Source organism: Eptesicus fuscus, chromosome 16 (genome assembly GCF_027574615.1).
Source record: "Eptesicus fuscus isolate TK198812 chromosome 16, DD_ASM_mEF_20220401, whole genome shotgun sequence".
NCBI lineage: Eukaryota > Metazoa > Chordata > Mammalia > Chiroptera > Vespertilionidae > Eptesicus > Eptesicus fuscus.
Window position 1 is genome coordinate 30,959,410 of NC_072488.1, and position 15,567 is coordinate 30,974,976.

Consider the following 15,567-nt stretch of genomic DNA (forward strand, 5'->3'; position numbering starts at 1 on the left):
TAAGTCCTGATAAGGCTAAAAGATATGAAGGCATCCTAAAACAAGCAAAAATGACCCCAAAAAAGTGTACATTACATTTTTAGGTATTTATTTTGAAGGGCTTTTTCGGTGAGGTTATTAAAAAAATCAAAGATAGCACTGTGCAAGAAAATTTTGTGAATGAAAATGAGGGTTATAACTACAGGAGTCATTAGTACAAAAATAAAAATGTTCACTAGTCACTAACTTTCTTAAACTACATCATATATATATATATATATATATATATATATATATATATATATATATATTTTACTGATTTCAGAGAGGAAGGGAGAGGGAGATAAAAACATTAATGATGAGACAGAATCATTGATCAATTGCCTCCTGCACACCCCCTACTGGGGATCAAGCCCACAACCGGGGCATGTGCCCTGACTGGGATTCGAACCGTGACTTCCTGGTTCATGGGTCAATGCTCAATCACTGAACTACACCTGGCTAAACTAGCTACACTAATAAGAGAGAAATATGCAAATTGACCATACCTCCATGACACCCACCAGCCAACCAGGAATGAGCATGCAAATTAACCCAACAAATATGGTGGGTTAATTTGCATATGCAGATGCAAAGCAGCCAGGCGGGGCTGGACGCCTACTATGAGGGGGAGGGCGGGAGGTGGAGGGAGCTACAGGAGCGGCGTTCTGCCTGGAGCAAGGACTTGCAGGCTCCTGGGCGGCTGGGAGTGAGGGTTTGCAGGCTCCCAGGTGGCCAGGAGCGAGGACTTGCAGGCTCCCGGGCAGCGGGGAGCGAAGACAGGGGAAGGAAGGCCTATTCTTGCACGAATCTTTGTGCAATGGGCCTCTAGTATTTTAACCTTTTGCACTCGGATGTCGAGTGTGACTCGACACGGTTAGCATTAGAATTAAGGAATCGAGAAAAAAGCAAGCAAGTGCAAAGGGTTAATAAGATTTAAATACAAAAAGCCCTGGCTGGGTGGCTCAGTTGGTTCGAGCATCATCCCATATACCAAGAGGTTGAGGGTTCCATTCCAAGGATCAGGGCACACCCCTAGGTTCAATGCCCAGTTGGGGCACATATGGGAGGCAACCGATTGATGTTTCTCTCTCATATAGATCTCTCTCTCTCTCTCTCTCAAAATCAATTAAACCAAAACACATCGCCCGGCCGGCATAGCTCAGTGGTTAAGCGTTGACCTATGAACCACAGGGTCACAGTTTGATTCCTGGTCAGGGCACATGCCCTGGTTGCAGGCTCGATCTCCCATAGGAGCATGCAGGAGGCAGCCGATCAATGATTCTCTCTCATCATTGATGTTTCTATCTCTCTCTACCTCTCCCCTTCCTCGCTCAAATAAATAAAATATATTAAAAACAAAAAACATACCTTGGGTGAGGATTAAACTTTTTAAAAATAAGTAAATACAAAAAATATATTTATTTTGGAACTACAATTCAGGCACTAGGGATACAACTTGCATAAAGACTTAAAAACATTGTACACAGCCTTAATAACTATGCTCTTTCTCAGGGTTTACCGCTGTCTTGTAAATAATCAAAGTTCTTTGACACACTGGTAAGAATCATTCATTAAGGAGAATGCAATGTACATACAGCTTTTTAACTTATATATTTGATTGCTATTAGGAATACGCAGTCATGATTCATTTAAGCTTTTAATTTGACCTATTTCTTTTCTAGCTTCGTATAGCACAATTACTTTCAATGATTAAAATAAATGAACTGAAAACAATGTAAAAATGGACACTTAGCTAAACCAAAGCTGAATGGTTGCAACATGCACATGTTGTCTTTACTTTTTTTTTCTGTTTCAACTGTTTTCCAAAGACTGCTTTACTGACAGACACTCTTACAAAAGGGAGAGGACCACAGGAGTTTCAAATTTGCCAGTGGTAGAATGTGATCTTTGTTATGGTAATTAGTTTTTAGATACACGTTTTTTCCCCCCAAACCATACTGAAATTAAGGGAATATTAGCATTGTTGTATTCTGTGTTTATTTAAAAAATTCTAAAACTGAACAATTGCAGGAAAAGAGAATATTACTTCCTTTTGATTCTTATTTTGAAGGTTTCAGCAGAGAGTATGAAGGAATGACGGGTAGGACAAAAATAAGTTTACAGTTGTATCAGTTTATTCTTGTATTATTAAAAATGATAATACAATAATAAACTCATACAACTGTAAAGTTACTTTTGCCCCATCCTGTACTTAAAACAAACAAGATGGTCTCAGAAAAGACTGTCATGCCTTTCTTGTGTAGGTTCTCATATCTGAATTGAAATATCTTCCTTTAATTAAAAAAATTAAGTATATCTACTACCATTTCTCATTTAATAAAATGTCAGATTTTTATATCTAAAGATAGAGATAAAAGGAAATTATCTGGAAACATTTCAAGGAAAACTTGATGATCTTTCCACAATACTCAGACGTTTCATGCAGATTTGGCTGACAAGACTAGGTAGCAAAAGACCCAGGTAATGATATTCTTATGTGGGGACAAAGAATTAAACAAATTTCTTGAGCCTACCATATAAATACACCCACATGTGTGTATGCATGAATATGTACATATGTATGTATATGATTTGCTGCTTGATTATGGATTCTGATTCTTAGGTGCTACAGTTGCATTCTAAAATATACCCTATAATGAATGTCTAATCTCCTACACCTGAAAATACTGCCTTTTCAGAGATAATCCCCAAGGCCAAAACACTGTCTATAGTTTTTTTAAAGTTACCCAGATGGAGTGTCTATCCCTAAGGGAAATAGTAGCTGTTTTTGCCTGCTATTCACTTTAAAAAATAGTAATGAAATGTATATGTGTATATAAATCTATTATTATTTTTTTAAATATATATTTTATTAATTTTTTACAGAGAGGAAGGGAGAGGGATAGTGAGTTAGAAATATTGATGAGAGAGAAACATCGATTCAGCTGCCTCCTGCACACCTCCCACTGGGGATGTGCCTGCAACCAAGGTAACTGCCCTTGACTGGAATCCAACCTGAGACCCTTCAGTCCGCAGGCCGACGCTCTATCTACTGAGCCAAACCGGTCAGGGCTAAATCTATTTTTAAAATTTAATGACTCTGGTGATAGAGTGAGTGGATTCGAAGTTTACTGTTTATATATTTTATAAGAACACAGATAGTCAACTTCTTGGACATCTTCTAAGGGCCCAGGATTGGATTCTTTTCTCTTTCTCTTAAAATACACTTCTTTAGCCATTTACTTTGCCCTTGCTGTTTAGCTAAGGACACTATTAATGAAATGAAAAGATTATGAATTATGTAGGGTACATTATGATGTGAACTTCTGTATTTGTAATTAAAAATATTAAATCAGCCTTAGCCGGTTTGGCTCAGTGGATAGTGTGTCAGCCTGCAGATCGAAGGGTCCTGGGTTCGATTCTGGTCAAGGGCACGTACAAGAGGCAACCAATCAATGTGTATCTCTCACATCAATGTTTCTTTCTGTCTTTCTCTCTCTCTTCCACTCTCTCTAAAAGATCAATGGAAAAATATCCTCGGGTGAGGATTAACAAAAAAAACAAAAAAAAAATACTAAATCACAACTATATACACACATTTATATCTCCTCCCCTATTTTAACCAATCCTTTATCAAGCACTCAATACTTTTCATAACCATCAATTATTTCTAAATCTTTAAATAGCATTCTCTTCAAATTTATAGCTATTTCTTTGCTTTGCCCAATGTAACTTTGTTCCAATTTGATACAAAAGTATAAGTAAAACCTCATTATAAAATGCCTTATTCTATTTTGTTATAATTATGAAAATGATCTCTTGTAAATATTTCTCGCTGGCTCCTCATAATCACCCGGGTAAGTATGACACAAAGATGAAATGCTTGCCCATATTAACAGAACTAGCAAATGGCAGAGGTTTCTGGCTCTTATTTCAATGTTCTTTCTACAGTTTTACCTCCCTAGCCAAATGATGGTATCCCTGTGTATGGAATATCTTTACACACACAATATAGAAAATCATGTAGTTATGTATTATTGTAGTATATAATGAATTTTATAATTGTATGGAGTTAAAAAGAAATGCATTAATTAGACTATTATCTCAAAGGAGTGTTGAAGTTATTTTTTAAAAATCTTTTAGAAAGGATTCTAAATCAATACTAGACATAACAAATGTTTAAAGAGTTTAGGCACTCACTGCTGCTTTTCTTGGTCCCCAAAGTTTGGCCATCTTCTAAAGAGTTTGAACCTACTGAAGAACTATCTTGACTATCTTGATGGGGGAGTTGAAGAAATCCTTCACCGGAGTCTGAGCGGGTAGGTGTTAATGTTAGAGATTTCTGACGTTCCCGATTAATATCTTTCTTAGACTTTATCAATTTTCTCATTTTTAGAGTAATCCAGTTGCCTCTCCTGATAGAATAATTAAAAAAGTTCTTATCAGTCTAAAATTCAACATATAAATCCTTCACAAAATTAGAAGTTTAAAATATTCTGTTCTTTTTTTGAAATAAAAATGAGTCAATTTTGGTTAATAGTACCTTCTAGGAGGAGATGGCTCATAAAATTTGTATTGATCCATAATTTTCTCTTCTAATTTCTCCTTTTGTCGTCTTAATTCATTTAACTTATCACTATAAAAATAAAAATTAAATTTTAGGACATACATCATATTTTGTACAGTTATAAATGATATTGTTATTTTGTGACTATGATCTAACTTCTCCCCAAAACATAAACAAATACAGATACCTTAGTTGAAAACTAAGAATTTATTAGGTAGTAACAATAAATTTTTTCAAGTTTCTCCTTTTCTTTAAATTTACATACTTAAATAAAAGCATGTAGGATTTAAAGTTTCAATTCTTCAATAGGATTTAGTTGAAAAAAATTTTCCATGGTACAATCTTATCATGACAAAGGAATTCTCTTAACATCTTTTTTATAGCTATTAAACAACATTGTATCAACATTGACTTTTTCCCCATGTTTGGAATGAGGGGTAATTACAATTTATATAGGTAAAAAATTGAAATGAACAGTTTGCTTACAATTACAAATATCCTATATAATAAAAGTTTAATATGCAAATTGACCGAACGGTGGGACGACTGTTCACTATGACACGCACTGACCAACAGGGGGTAGACGCTTAACACAGGAGCTGCCCCTGGTGGTCAATACACTCCCACAGGGAGAGCGCCACTCAGTCAGAAGCCGGGCTCAGGGCTGGCGAGCACAGCGGCAGTGGCGGGAGCCTCTCCCGCCTCCGTGGCAGCGCTAAGCCGTCAGTTGAACATCCCCCGAGGGCTCCCAGACTACGAGAGGGCACAGGACAGGCTAAGGGATCCCCCCCGCCCCCGCCCCAGTGCACGAATTTCATGCACTGGGCCTCTAGTCCTATATAAGAAAGAGGTAATATGCAAATTAACCCTCACACCTTCACAAGATGGCTGCCTACAACCAGGCCGGCAAGGGGGTTAGTGAGGAACGACCAAACAACTTAACAAGCAGGCTGCGTGGGGCGACCAGGCTGGCAGGAGGGGTTAGTGAGGGACGACCAAACAACTGAACAGCAGGCTGCGTGGGGCGAACAGGCCAGCAGGGGGGCAGTTGGGGGCAACCAGGCCAACGGGGGGGACAGTTGGGGGCAACCAGGCCGGCAGGGGGGGGCAGTTAGGGGTGACCAGGCCAGCAGAGGGGGGCAGTTGGGGGAGACCAGACCAGCAGGGGGGGCAGTAAGAGGTGACCGGGACAGTGTGGGGGGCGGCAGTTAGGGGTGACCAGGCCAGCGGGGGGGGGTGTGCAGTTGGGGTTACCAGGCCAGCAGAGGGGGGAAGTTGGGGGAGACCAGACCAGCAGGGGGGGCAGTAAGAGGCGACCAGGCTGGTGGGGGGGGGCAGCAATTAGGGGTGACCATGCTGGCAGAGGGGAGGTGCAGTTGGGGTGACCAGGCTGGCAGGGGTTCAGTTAGGGGTGACCAGACCAGCAGAGGGGGGGCAGTTGAGGGAGACCAGACCAGCAGGGGGGGGGAGTAAGAGGCGACCAGGCTGGTGGGGGTGGTGGCAGTTAGGGGTGACCAGGTCGGCAGGGGGGTGGGTGGGTGACCAGGCCAGCAGGGGGGGGGGGGCAGTTAGGAGTGACCAGGCCGACAGGGAGGGGGAACAGCGGGGGCAGTTAGGGGCCACCAGGCCAGCAGGGGGGCAGTGAGGGGCGATCAGGCTGGCATGCAGAGGCAGTGAGGGGTGATCAGGCCGGCAAGGGGAGCAGTTAGGGGCGACCAGGCAGGCAGGCAGGTGAGCAATTAGGAACCAGCGGTCCAGGATTGTGAGAGGGATCCTGGATTGGAGAGGGTGCAGGCTAGGCTAAGGGGACCCCTACCCATGCACAAATTTCATGCACAGGGCCTCTAGTCTTACCTTATAATAGACATATGCAAATTGACCGCACCTTCGCTACGCCCAAGCCACGCCCATCAACCACGCCCACCAGGAAACTTGCAGGGACGCTGGGGTGCTGCGGAGCCCAAGGCCGGGAAAGCCGCCCGGGGCTTTCCGGGCCTTGGGCGCCAGCGGGGTGCCTGCTCTGATCACAGAAGCGAGCCAACCCCCCAGGTGCCTGCTCTGATCACAGGAGCGAGCCGACCCTCCTGCTCTGATCGCGTAGCAGGGACGCTGGGTGCAGCCGAGCCCAAGGCCACCGCCCAGGGCCAAGCCGGGACCCTGAAAGAAGGTAGAAGGCAGTGGCCTCTAGTCTATATATAAAAGCCTAAGCGCCAGTAAACCGGTCGCTATGATGCATACTGACCACCAGGGGGCAGACACTCAATGCAGGAGCTGCTCCCTGGTGGTCTGTGTGCTCCCACAGTGGGAACGCCACCAGGCTCACGGCTGGCTAGCGCAGAGGCTGCGTGAGCCTCTCCCGCCTCCATGGCAGCTCTACTGAGTGGCAGGCGCAGTGGCAGGTGCAGCGGGGCCAGGATGAACAGGAGCAGTGGGTCGTACAGGCCAGGCTCAGGCTCCTCCCTGGCCACCTGCTGCTTGGCGCACTACTACATCCTCTGAGGAGTCCCGGATTGGGAGAGGGCGCAGGCCAGGCTAAGGGACCCCACTGGTGCATGAATCTGTGCACCGGGCCTCTAGTAATAATCTTGCAACTGCATCTTCACACAAACAGATGTTTTCCTTTGTGGCAGAATTACTTAAACTTAAGTTACTTGTAAAGAATTACATTCTCCCTTCAACAATGTAGGAATATACTAGTTTCACCACAGCTCAGTCTCATGTTTATGTTCTTGGTAGTATATATTATACAGAGAACAATCACAGATCATAGACTAAAGTAAAAGTAAAATGAACTCTCTAAAAGCAGAAGCCGTTCCAAAACAAAAGTACTATGCGAGTTCAAGAGAAACTTATAAAATGGAAAATATTTCCATCCTGAATAACCAAAGAAAAGCCTCACTGCCCTGACTGATGTGCCTGGGTTGGTGGGAGTGTCAGCCCACACACCAAAAGGTCTCAGGTTCAATTCCCAGTCAGGGCACATACTAGGTTGCGGGTTCGATCCCCAGCCCAGGAGGCAACTGATTTATGTTTCTCTTTCACATTAATTTTCTTTCTTTCTCTCTCTCCCCCTCCCCTTCTCTCTAAAAATCAATGACAATGTCCTCAGGTGAGGATTAAAATAAAGAAAGAAAAGCCTCATGAAGAACAAGGCCATATTAGATAGACTGAAAGGGAAAGACAAGAATGCCAAATTAAGCAGTTTAGCTGAAGGGAAGAAGTGAGGGAGTTTTGGGTTAAGATTCTGCTCAACAGGAAACCAGAATTATTGACGGTTTCATTAAAAAGTGACATTATAGAATATTTGCTTTAGGTACCGTAACCCAATGATAGAAGAGGATATATCAGAAAGGATGGAGGTACAGAAAGCATTCAGGAGGCTAATGGGTAGTCTAGTTGAGAGGTAAGGTAGCATTAGGGTAGTGGGAACTGGAAGCAACTGATTTGAGAGAGTATATGGAAGAGGATGCTTTGTGAACGAATGCAAGTTGCCAACAGTTATTGCCGGGGCTGACCAGGAGACCCTGAGTGATGGATGAACAGATTACTCTGACACACGTTTCTGTGAAAGAGAAGGCTAAGGGGCTTGTTCGCCTGCCTTCTTAGGCTTTTATTGTCACAACAGCTTGAACTAAAATTAACCTCTAGGTATAATCAGCAGCGTAAGTATTCTTGAGAAAGCACATGCTTCTACAAGATCGGGTCTTAAAGACTCAACATATCGATTCTAGCAAAATACCTGGGGATCGGACTTGTTTGAAAAAGTCAAGGTAGGGGCTGCCACCTTCAGCAAGGTCCCCTCAGAGGACCCTGACTTTTTGGAGAATCCTCCTTACACACATTCCAACCAAGTGCCGTGCTTCCCCACAAATTATACCACAGCACAAACAGAAGACAGCCTAAACTTCCCTATTCTTTTCTCCTTTTTCCTGTTGAAATATTATCAGGTACCTCCAAATTCTCGGGACTACCTGTTCTTTGGCACTCCTGCTGGGACAATGGGGCACAGGCATTCAGGCAGAAATGTCTGACTTGCAAGAGGGATATTTTAATTTTAAATGTCAAACACTAATATTTGAAGTCAATATATAGATACAACCACTAAAACCCTAGAAATGGATTAGTCACCAAAGATCAGAATACTAAGATAAGCTTTGGATAATGCCTCTGCTTAAAAGACAGGAAACTCAAATGCCAAGAGCTTTAGATATACTCACTGCTTAAGCTAAAATGCCTCTTATGGCAGAGAGTAAAGGTATTCCTACCCCTGACAGGACTGAAGGTATAGTCCAAAGCGGCCAGCCACGAGTGTGAAATTTCTTTGAAGTTTTGCATTTATCTTAAAAGTTCATGCAACTCTGCCTTTGCTCCATGATATATCTATGTATTAATATAAAAATAATGTTCTCTGCCCCAAATTTTATAATAAAAGCAATGCTTCAAAAATGTATCATGTATCCTAGTTTCATATATGCCCTGGCTCACCATCACGTACATCATGACATTATTTTATTTACTCCTTAGGATAATCCTAGAGGTATTTTGGAGAAAAACAAACCAATGATCAAAGAAATGAAGTAGCTAGTTTATGGTCACATAACTAGTGACTGGAAGAATTGGGATTTGAATTTTAGGAGCTGTCTGATTTCATCATCTGTGCTTTCTATTATACTATGCGGCTTCTCATTTAGTGACGAGGGGAAGAGAAGAATTTAGTAAATATGGATCGTGGTGTAATATAAAGACTATACACTGAGCTGCCCAGGCCAAAATCCTGATTTTACCAGCTTCTTCCACACATCATGGAAACACAACTTAGCAACAGTGAAGCCCTGTCAATTCTATTTCTCACATATCTCTTGTATTTCATCTCAAATACCACTGCTTGTGAATTATTTTTCACTAGATTATTGCAACAGCTTTCATAAAACTTATTTCTTATCTCTATTCTCATAACCTTCAATCCATACTCTAAAATGCCATCAATGTTGTGTTTTTTAATGCAGACCTGATCTTATTACTCTCTTGTTCAAATTTTTCAGCAACTTTTTTGTGTGGCATAGAAAAACCTTTGTGAAGTGACTCTTGAGCGACAGTTTACCACTTCTCTGCTGTTCCTCCTTCCTTAATTTTGCTCCAGTTAAGAAAAATTTTATAAATTTTTTATAAATTTTTAGAGCCTGTAGCATAACATAACACACTTTCATCACACTGCTGTGTTTTGCTTTTGCTGATTTATTGATCTTGTATGTCGTCACAGGTGAACTCCTACTGAACCCCTAAGTCTTGGCTCAAGCGACCAACTTTGGCAAGTCCACCTTACTGCTCCCAGACTAAGGATGCTATATTTCTATGCCTCCTACACATACTTCCATTATGGCAATTATTTGTATTTCTCACTTTATATTACTAGTTCCTTAAGAGCAGTACCCATGTTTTCATGATAGTATTTCTGGTTATCAGCATAGAGCCTGAGACATAAGCATTTGAAAAAATATATGTGGAAATAATAATGTTGAAAAACAAAAAAAATTAGATTAAGTTTTCTCTGCCACCAGAATTTACAATATAAAATCATAACTAATATTTCAAAGTGCAAAATTATTTGGTACCTACATGTACTGTCTTTGTTCAACATGAAAAAGATCCTTGCTTTCCATATTCTGCTCCAACAGTGTTCTGTTCTGCAGCATTAATGTCTGGATTTGATCTAGTAGATGCCGATTTTCTTCTTCTAAATTTCCTTTAAGTTGGCTTAGCAACTGTTGAAAAATAGTTATTTTTTAAAATATCAACATTTACATTTAACATAAATCACCCAAAACATCTGAAAAATAGAGTACTTCACAGACTTCTATCTCCTGCTATTTGAATAATTAGATGGTCACACTTTGGTCAGAATGTGAGTGGTTAGTTTAGTAATAATGACAGCTAAAGAACTGAGTTATATGCTATACATCTATGTTTTCATAATTCTCACCAACATTGGGCTTATCACAAATTAGTTCCAAAAACACTGCTTTCTTAAAAATTGTTTAACTTATACTCTGAAAGCTAGATTCAAATCTCTGGCCTTCTAAGTAGCTATGAAACACTGAACAAGTTAGTTAATTCTCTGAGCTTCAATAGCCTCATCTATGAAATTAGGATAATCCCATCCTGTAAGATTTTTGCAAAGATTAAATAATACATGTAAAGTACCTGGTGTCATGCTTATGTCACCCAACAGATACTTAATAAACCTCCTTCTTCCTTCAACCACTGTTTTCAAGGAACCTTATAAGTTGCTATATACTTTTTGTGGCTTGAACAAAGGAGGCAGTTAATCGTGTCAATGATTGGTAGCTCATGTTACCTGTAGTTGGGCTGCCAGCAGCATTGGGCTGCTTTTTCTTTAAACAGAATTTGGAAGGAAATATGCTTTAGTTAGGCCAGCGGTTCCAACAGAAGTCAGAAAGCCCACAGTAGTGATTCTCAAAATTTAACATCACTTATAAAGTATATTTTTAAAAATGTAGATTTCTGGGTGCTAGCATTTGAATTCAGCAGTTTTGGAGTAGAGCTCAGAGATCTGTATTTTAAAAAAAATATATGCCAATAATTATCTTTCCTCCAAAAGTAATAAGATAAAGAAAACAAACATTTAAAAAATTCTCAAGGCCCTAGCTGAGTAGGTCAGTTGAATAGAGCATCAGCTCAGCATGCCAAGGTTACAGGTTCAATCCCTGGTCAGGGCACATACAAGAATCAACCATGAATGCATAAATGAGTGGGACAAAGCGATGTCTGTGTGTGTGTGTGTGTCTCTCTCTCTCTCCCTTCCTCTCTTTCTCTCTCAAATCAATAAATAAAACCTATAGAAAAGCTATTTATGACTATCCATAACATAAACAGCCATCTAGATCTAACAACTGCCAACATTGTGCTAAGTTTCTTTCATTTATCTATATATTAAATTGAAATATAACATGTGGCAGATTCATTGCAAAATTGAATCCAGTTATCCTCCTTCCTATATGTATATCCTCTTACAATGTGACTTCTCACTCTTCCCATCAAAAAAAGGAATCTATTTTCTCTCTTCCTGTATTTGGAATGCCTTTGGCCAAGAGACGAGATGGAAGTGATTGTGTGACAGTTCCAAGCCCAGATCTCAAGAGGCCTTATGTGCCTACACGCAGTCTCTGGAAATCCTGCTGGAGGATGAGAGACCGAGTAAACAGGGAAGTTATGCTAGCTGGGGCCCCCCTAGACCAGCCAGCCCTCAGAGTACATGCCAAATACCCGCAGATGCAGGAGCAAGTCCGACTATGATCAACTAATCTTGGCCTACACAGCAATTCATGGATCAGCACATCTGTTCAACTGACCCATAGATTCATGAGCAAAAATAAGTATTTACTATCCATAAATAAATAAATAAATAAATAAATAAAATATTTACTGTCCATTATTATTGTTATACAGCATTATGTCAACAGACACTGGTTAAAACATATATACATATGAAAATAATTTTTAAGTATATATACAGCTCAATGAAGTATTACAGTGAACACATGGCCCTGGCCAGTGTAGCTCAGTTGGTTGGGTTTTGTCCTGTGCAACAAAGGGTTGCTGGTTCGATTCCCAGTTGGGGCACATGCCAGGGTGGTTGAGGTATGGTCCCCGGTAGGGGGTGTGTCGGAGCCGATAAAATGTTCAGCTCTTGCATTGATGTTTCTTTCTCTCTCTCTCTCTCCTCCCCCCCCTTCCTCTCTCTCTAAAAATCAATTAAAAATTTTTTTCAAAGTGAACATGTGTGAAACCAGCACCCCTAGCAAGAAGCAGCATATTAACTGTATTCCAAAAACACTCATTGTGCTCTCTTCCTATCACTATTCCTTCCTACAAAGATACAGATTCATTTTTTTACTCTCTCTAAATTATGTTATGTGACTTAGCCCATAGCCAAGGGTTAACATCTGAAGTTGGGACAATCAGCCAGGGTTAGGGGGTAGCGAAGGACTCTTTCTGGTCTCTCCTAGGCAGTCTTCCAGACCACTAGTGACATGTGGGACATTATCAAGACCCACTATGGCTGACTGTCTCATTGCTTGGATCTCACAATAACATTTCTGACAAGTTTGCTGATCTGTTACTTTGTCCCAACCAATATTTCAACCTCAGGCTATCTGAGAGTTAGCCTTTGACAGCTCTCCTGGGCCTGGGGCTTTTCTGTGCTCTGCTCAAATCAAGCCAGTCCCCTCCAGTAGCAAAGGTACTGCTTTTCATGGATTGCCCTGCACCCAGGCAGAACTACCAGGTACTGAAACTAAGAGAGGGGGAGGGAATGAGACTGGGAGAAGTCACATTGCCTCAGACAACTATAGCTCCTACCCAAAGGTGAGCAGTTTTTAATAAATGCTTCTCAATTTGTTGTTTGCTTCTGCATGAGTTTCACAGTACTAAAATGATAATTTTTGACAGTTTTGTCAAATTTTATTGTTTCTTGGGGAGTTAATTCTTCATGCTTCTCTACCATTTTGTAAGTTCATTACCCCAATCATATTTTACTTAAGACTTTTATAAATCACAGGCAGAATGAATGTTCTATACATTGTAAGCTTTGAGTATTTAAATTGTACAGAGTGGGGCAAAGTAGGTTTATAGTTGTAAGTACATGAAACACAGAGTTTATTCTTGTATTATTATTTACTAATTATTATACTAACTTTTCCATATGCACAACTGAAAACCTACTTTTGCCCCACCCTGTATATGCTTTCAAACTAATTTTTCTTCCTATTGGTTTATAATTTAATACAAAAAGCTTTTAGGTATTACTTTTCTTATACAGTCTATTCCTAACTCTATTTAAGGGTTTGCTTAAGTGCTGGTTCCCTAAAAGTTCCATGAAATTCAGGTGTTAAACTATATTCAAACCAGTTATTTAAGTACCAACCATAAAATTTAAGGGTGATCTAAGACTTTCAGTATCATTTTTATATTTCAAAACATTTAGCACTTTATCAAACCATTGTAACAGCCATGAAATTACATTAAGAATAAAACTGTATACGTAGGCATAATGTCATTTCTATTTAAAACCTTCCAATGGCTCCCAATTTTATTCAGAATAAAAGTCAAAGTTGTTTGTTTGTTTTTACAATGGCCTATATGGCAACATATCTGGCACACGCACATCTCTGATCTCACTCCTACTACTCTCCCCTTTGCTCATTCCATTCCAGCCACACGGGCCTCCTTGAGTGTTCCTCAAACACACCAGAATTCCCCTGGCCTTAGGGTCAGTGTATTGGCTGTTTGCCTGGAATATTCTTTTCCCAGATATCCACATAATAATAGCCTAATCTCCTTCAAATCTTTGTTCAATGATGCCTAGTTAAAATTTCAATCTGCACTCCCTTATCCCCCTCCCTGGTAGTCCTTACCCCCCTTTGCCCTACTCCATTTGTACTTGCACATAATTTATCACTTTGTAACATACCATATGTTGCAGGCTAATTTTCAAAATGGTTACACCAGTATTTTTAGTCCATGTGCTTTTCCAGACCTTGCTTTTCTCCATCAAGAGACTGAGTCTATTTCTCTTCCCCTTGAATCTGGACAGGACTTAGATGCCTCAATGACTAGAATGCAGGGGAAATGATGCTGCATGACTTCTGAGGCTTAACCATTAATACAAAATTGTTTTTGTCTGGTTCTGACCATGTTGTGAGAAAGCAAATAACCACCCATGAGAGGAAACTGATACCTCCCTCCAGCTGATAGCCAGCATCCACCACCAGCCTGCACCCAGCCTTTCCATCTTCCAGCCGAGGGCCCAGGGGCAAGTGGAGCAGAGGCAAACTGGCTCCCTGTACCTGTCCAAATTCCCACCCACAGAATCTGTGAGCATAATAAATAATTGTTTTATATCACTAAGTTTTGGGGTAATTTGCTACGCAGCCATATGTAACAAAACTATGTTACATATACACTATGTATTTCACTTATTTATTATGTTGTCTTTTTCCTTCCACCAGAATATAAACTATACAGGGGGAGAGAGTTTTACCTATTTAGTTTACTAGTACATGCCAGGTGGCCAGTAACATTTTTTATAATAATAAAAATGGTTTTATATATAGTAAAAGTACCTGAACATATAAGTTTAAACTAACAATAAAAAAATTGAAATTAATAATAAAGTTTTTTGAATTACTTATGAATTTCAATTATCCCTGACCAATTCTTTTAGAAACACCCCACTAAATATATACTGCTGGTCATTATAATATCACTGTTTAGTTTTTAGATGTGTCTGCATGCTTAACAGAAGGGAGACAGTGATTAAATTTGTTAAAGCTCACCTCACACTGGTTATTTAGCTTGGTGGATGTAATGTCCAACTGTTGGTATTGTTCCTTCAGCTTTGAAAATTCAGCTTCTAATCTTGTTTGTTCCAGTTTGGAATTATTTAGAAGACTTTTCAAGTTTTTATGGTCGGTTTGTAAAACTTCAGTTTCTTTTAAAAGCTGATTATATGTATGATTCAACCTATAATTAGAAATCGTAATAGAATAGAATCAAATTCTCTTAATAGCTTTCATTGTCATTTACATAATGTGAAAATGCTGTAAATCACATTCAGACATACTTAGAGAATATAAAGAATTCTTCTGCCAATTACTACACTGATCAAGAATCAGTTTCTATTTTGTAAAAACTAGATTTTTTAAAAATTGAGTACTTTCTTTCCTTGAAATGAAATCTCTCAGCACTTAAATATGTTGAGGATGTAAAGACATGCAAAATTTTGTGTGCTGCCTTTCAGCACTTCAGCTATGGCAATATAAGTGCAGTGCAAATGTTTAGGCCAAGCATATCAAACTCAAAAGCTAACACGGGCCAAATAAATGAGGCATGCAGCCCGCCGGCCGCGAGTTTGACATGCTTGGTTGGTTTAGGCTGCTTAAACTTTTCAAAGGTTTCTA

At 40.1% G+C, this 15,567-nt stretch overlaps 1 protein-coding gene across 2 annotated transcripts in view; it reads right to left on the reverse strand.

The window, feature by feature from the left end:
- The window catches only part of CCDC88A (coiled-coil domain containing 88A), a 110,347-nt gene that overhangs the window by 12,869 nt on the left and 81,911 nt on the right, over window positions 1–15,567 (reverse strand). For both annotated transcript variants that reach the window (XM_028139897.2, XM_054728163.1), the window contains exons 22-25: window positions 14,944–15,130; window positions 10,205–10,350; window positions 4,565–4,657; window positions 4,222–4,436 (exon numbers count right to left, since the gene is read on the reverse strand). In XM_028139897.2, the coding sequence (XP_027995698.2) occupies window positions 4,222–4,436; window positions 4,565–4,657; window positions 10,205–10,350; window positions 14,944–15,130 (641 nt within the window). The remainder of the gene's footprint in view (window positions 1–4,221; window positions 4,437–4,564; window positions 4,658–10,204; window positions 10,351–14,943; window positions 15,131–15,567) is intronic.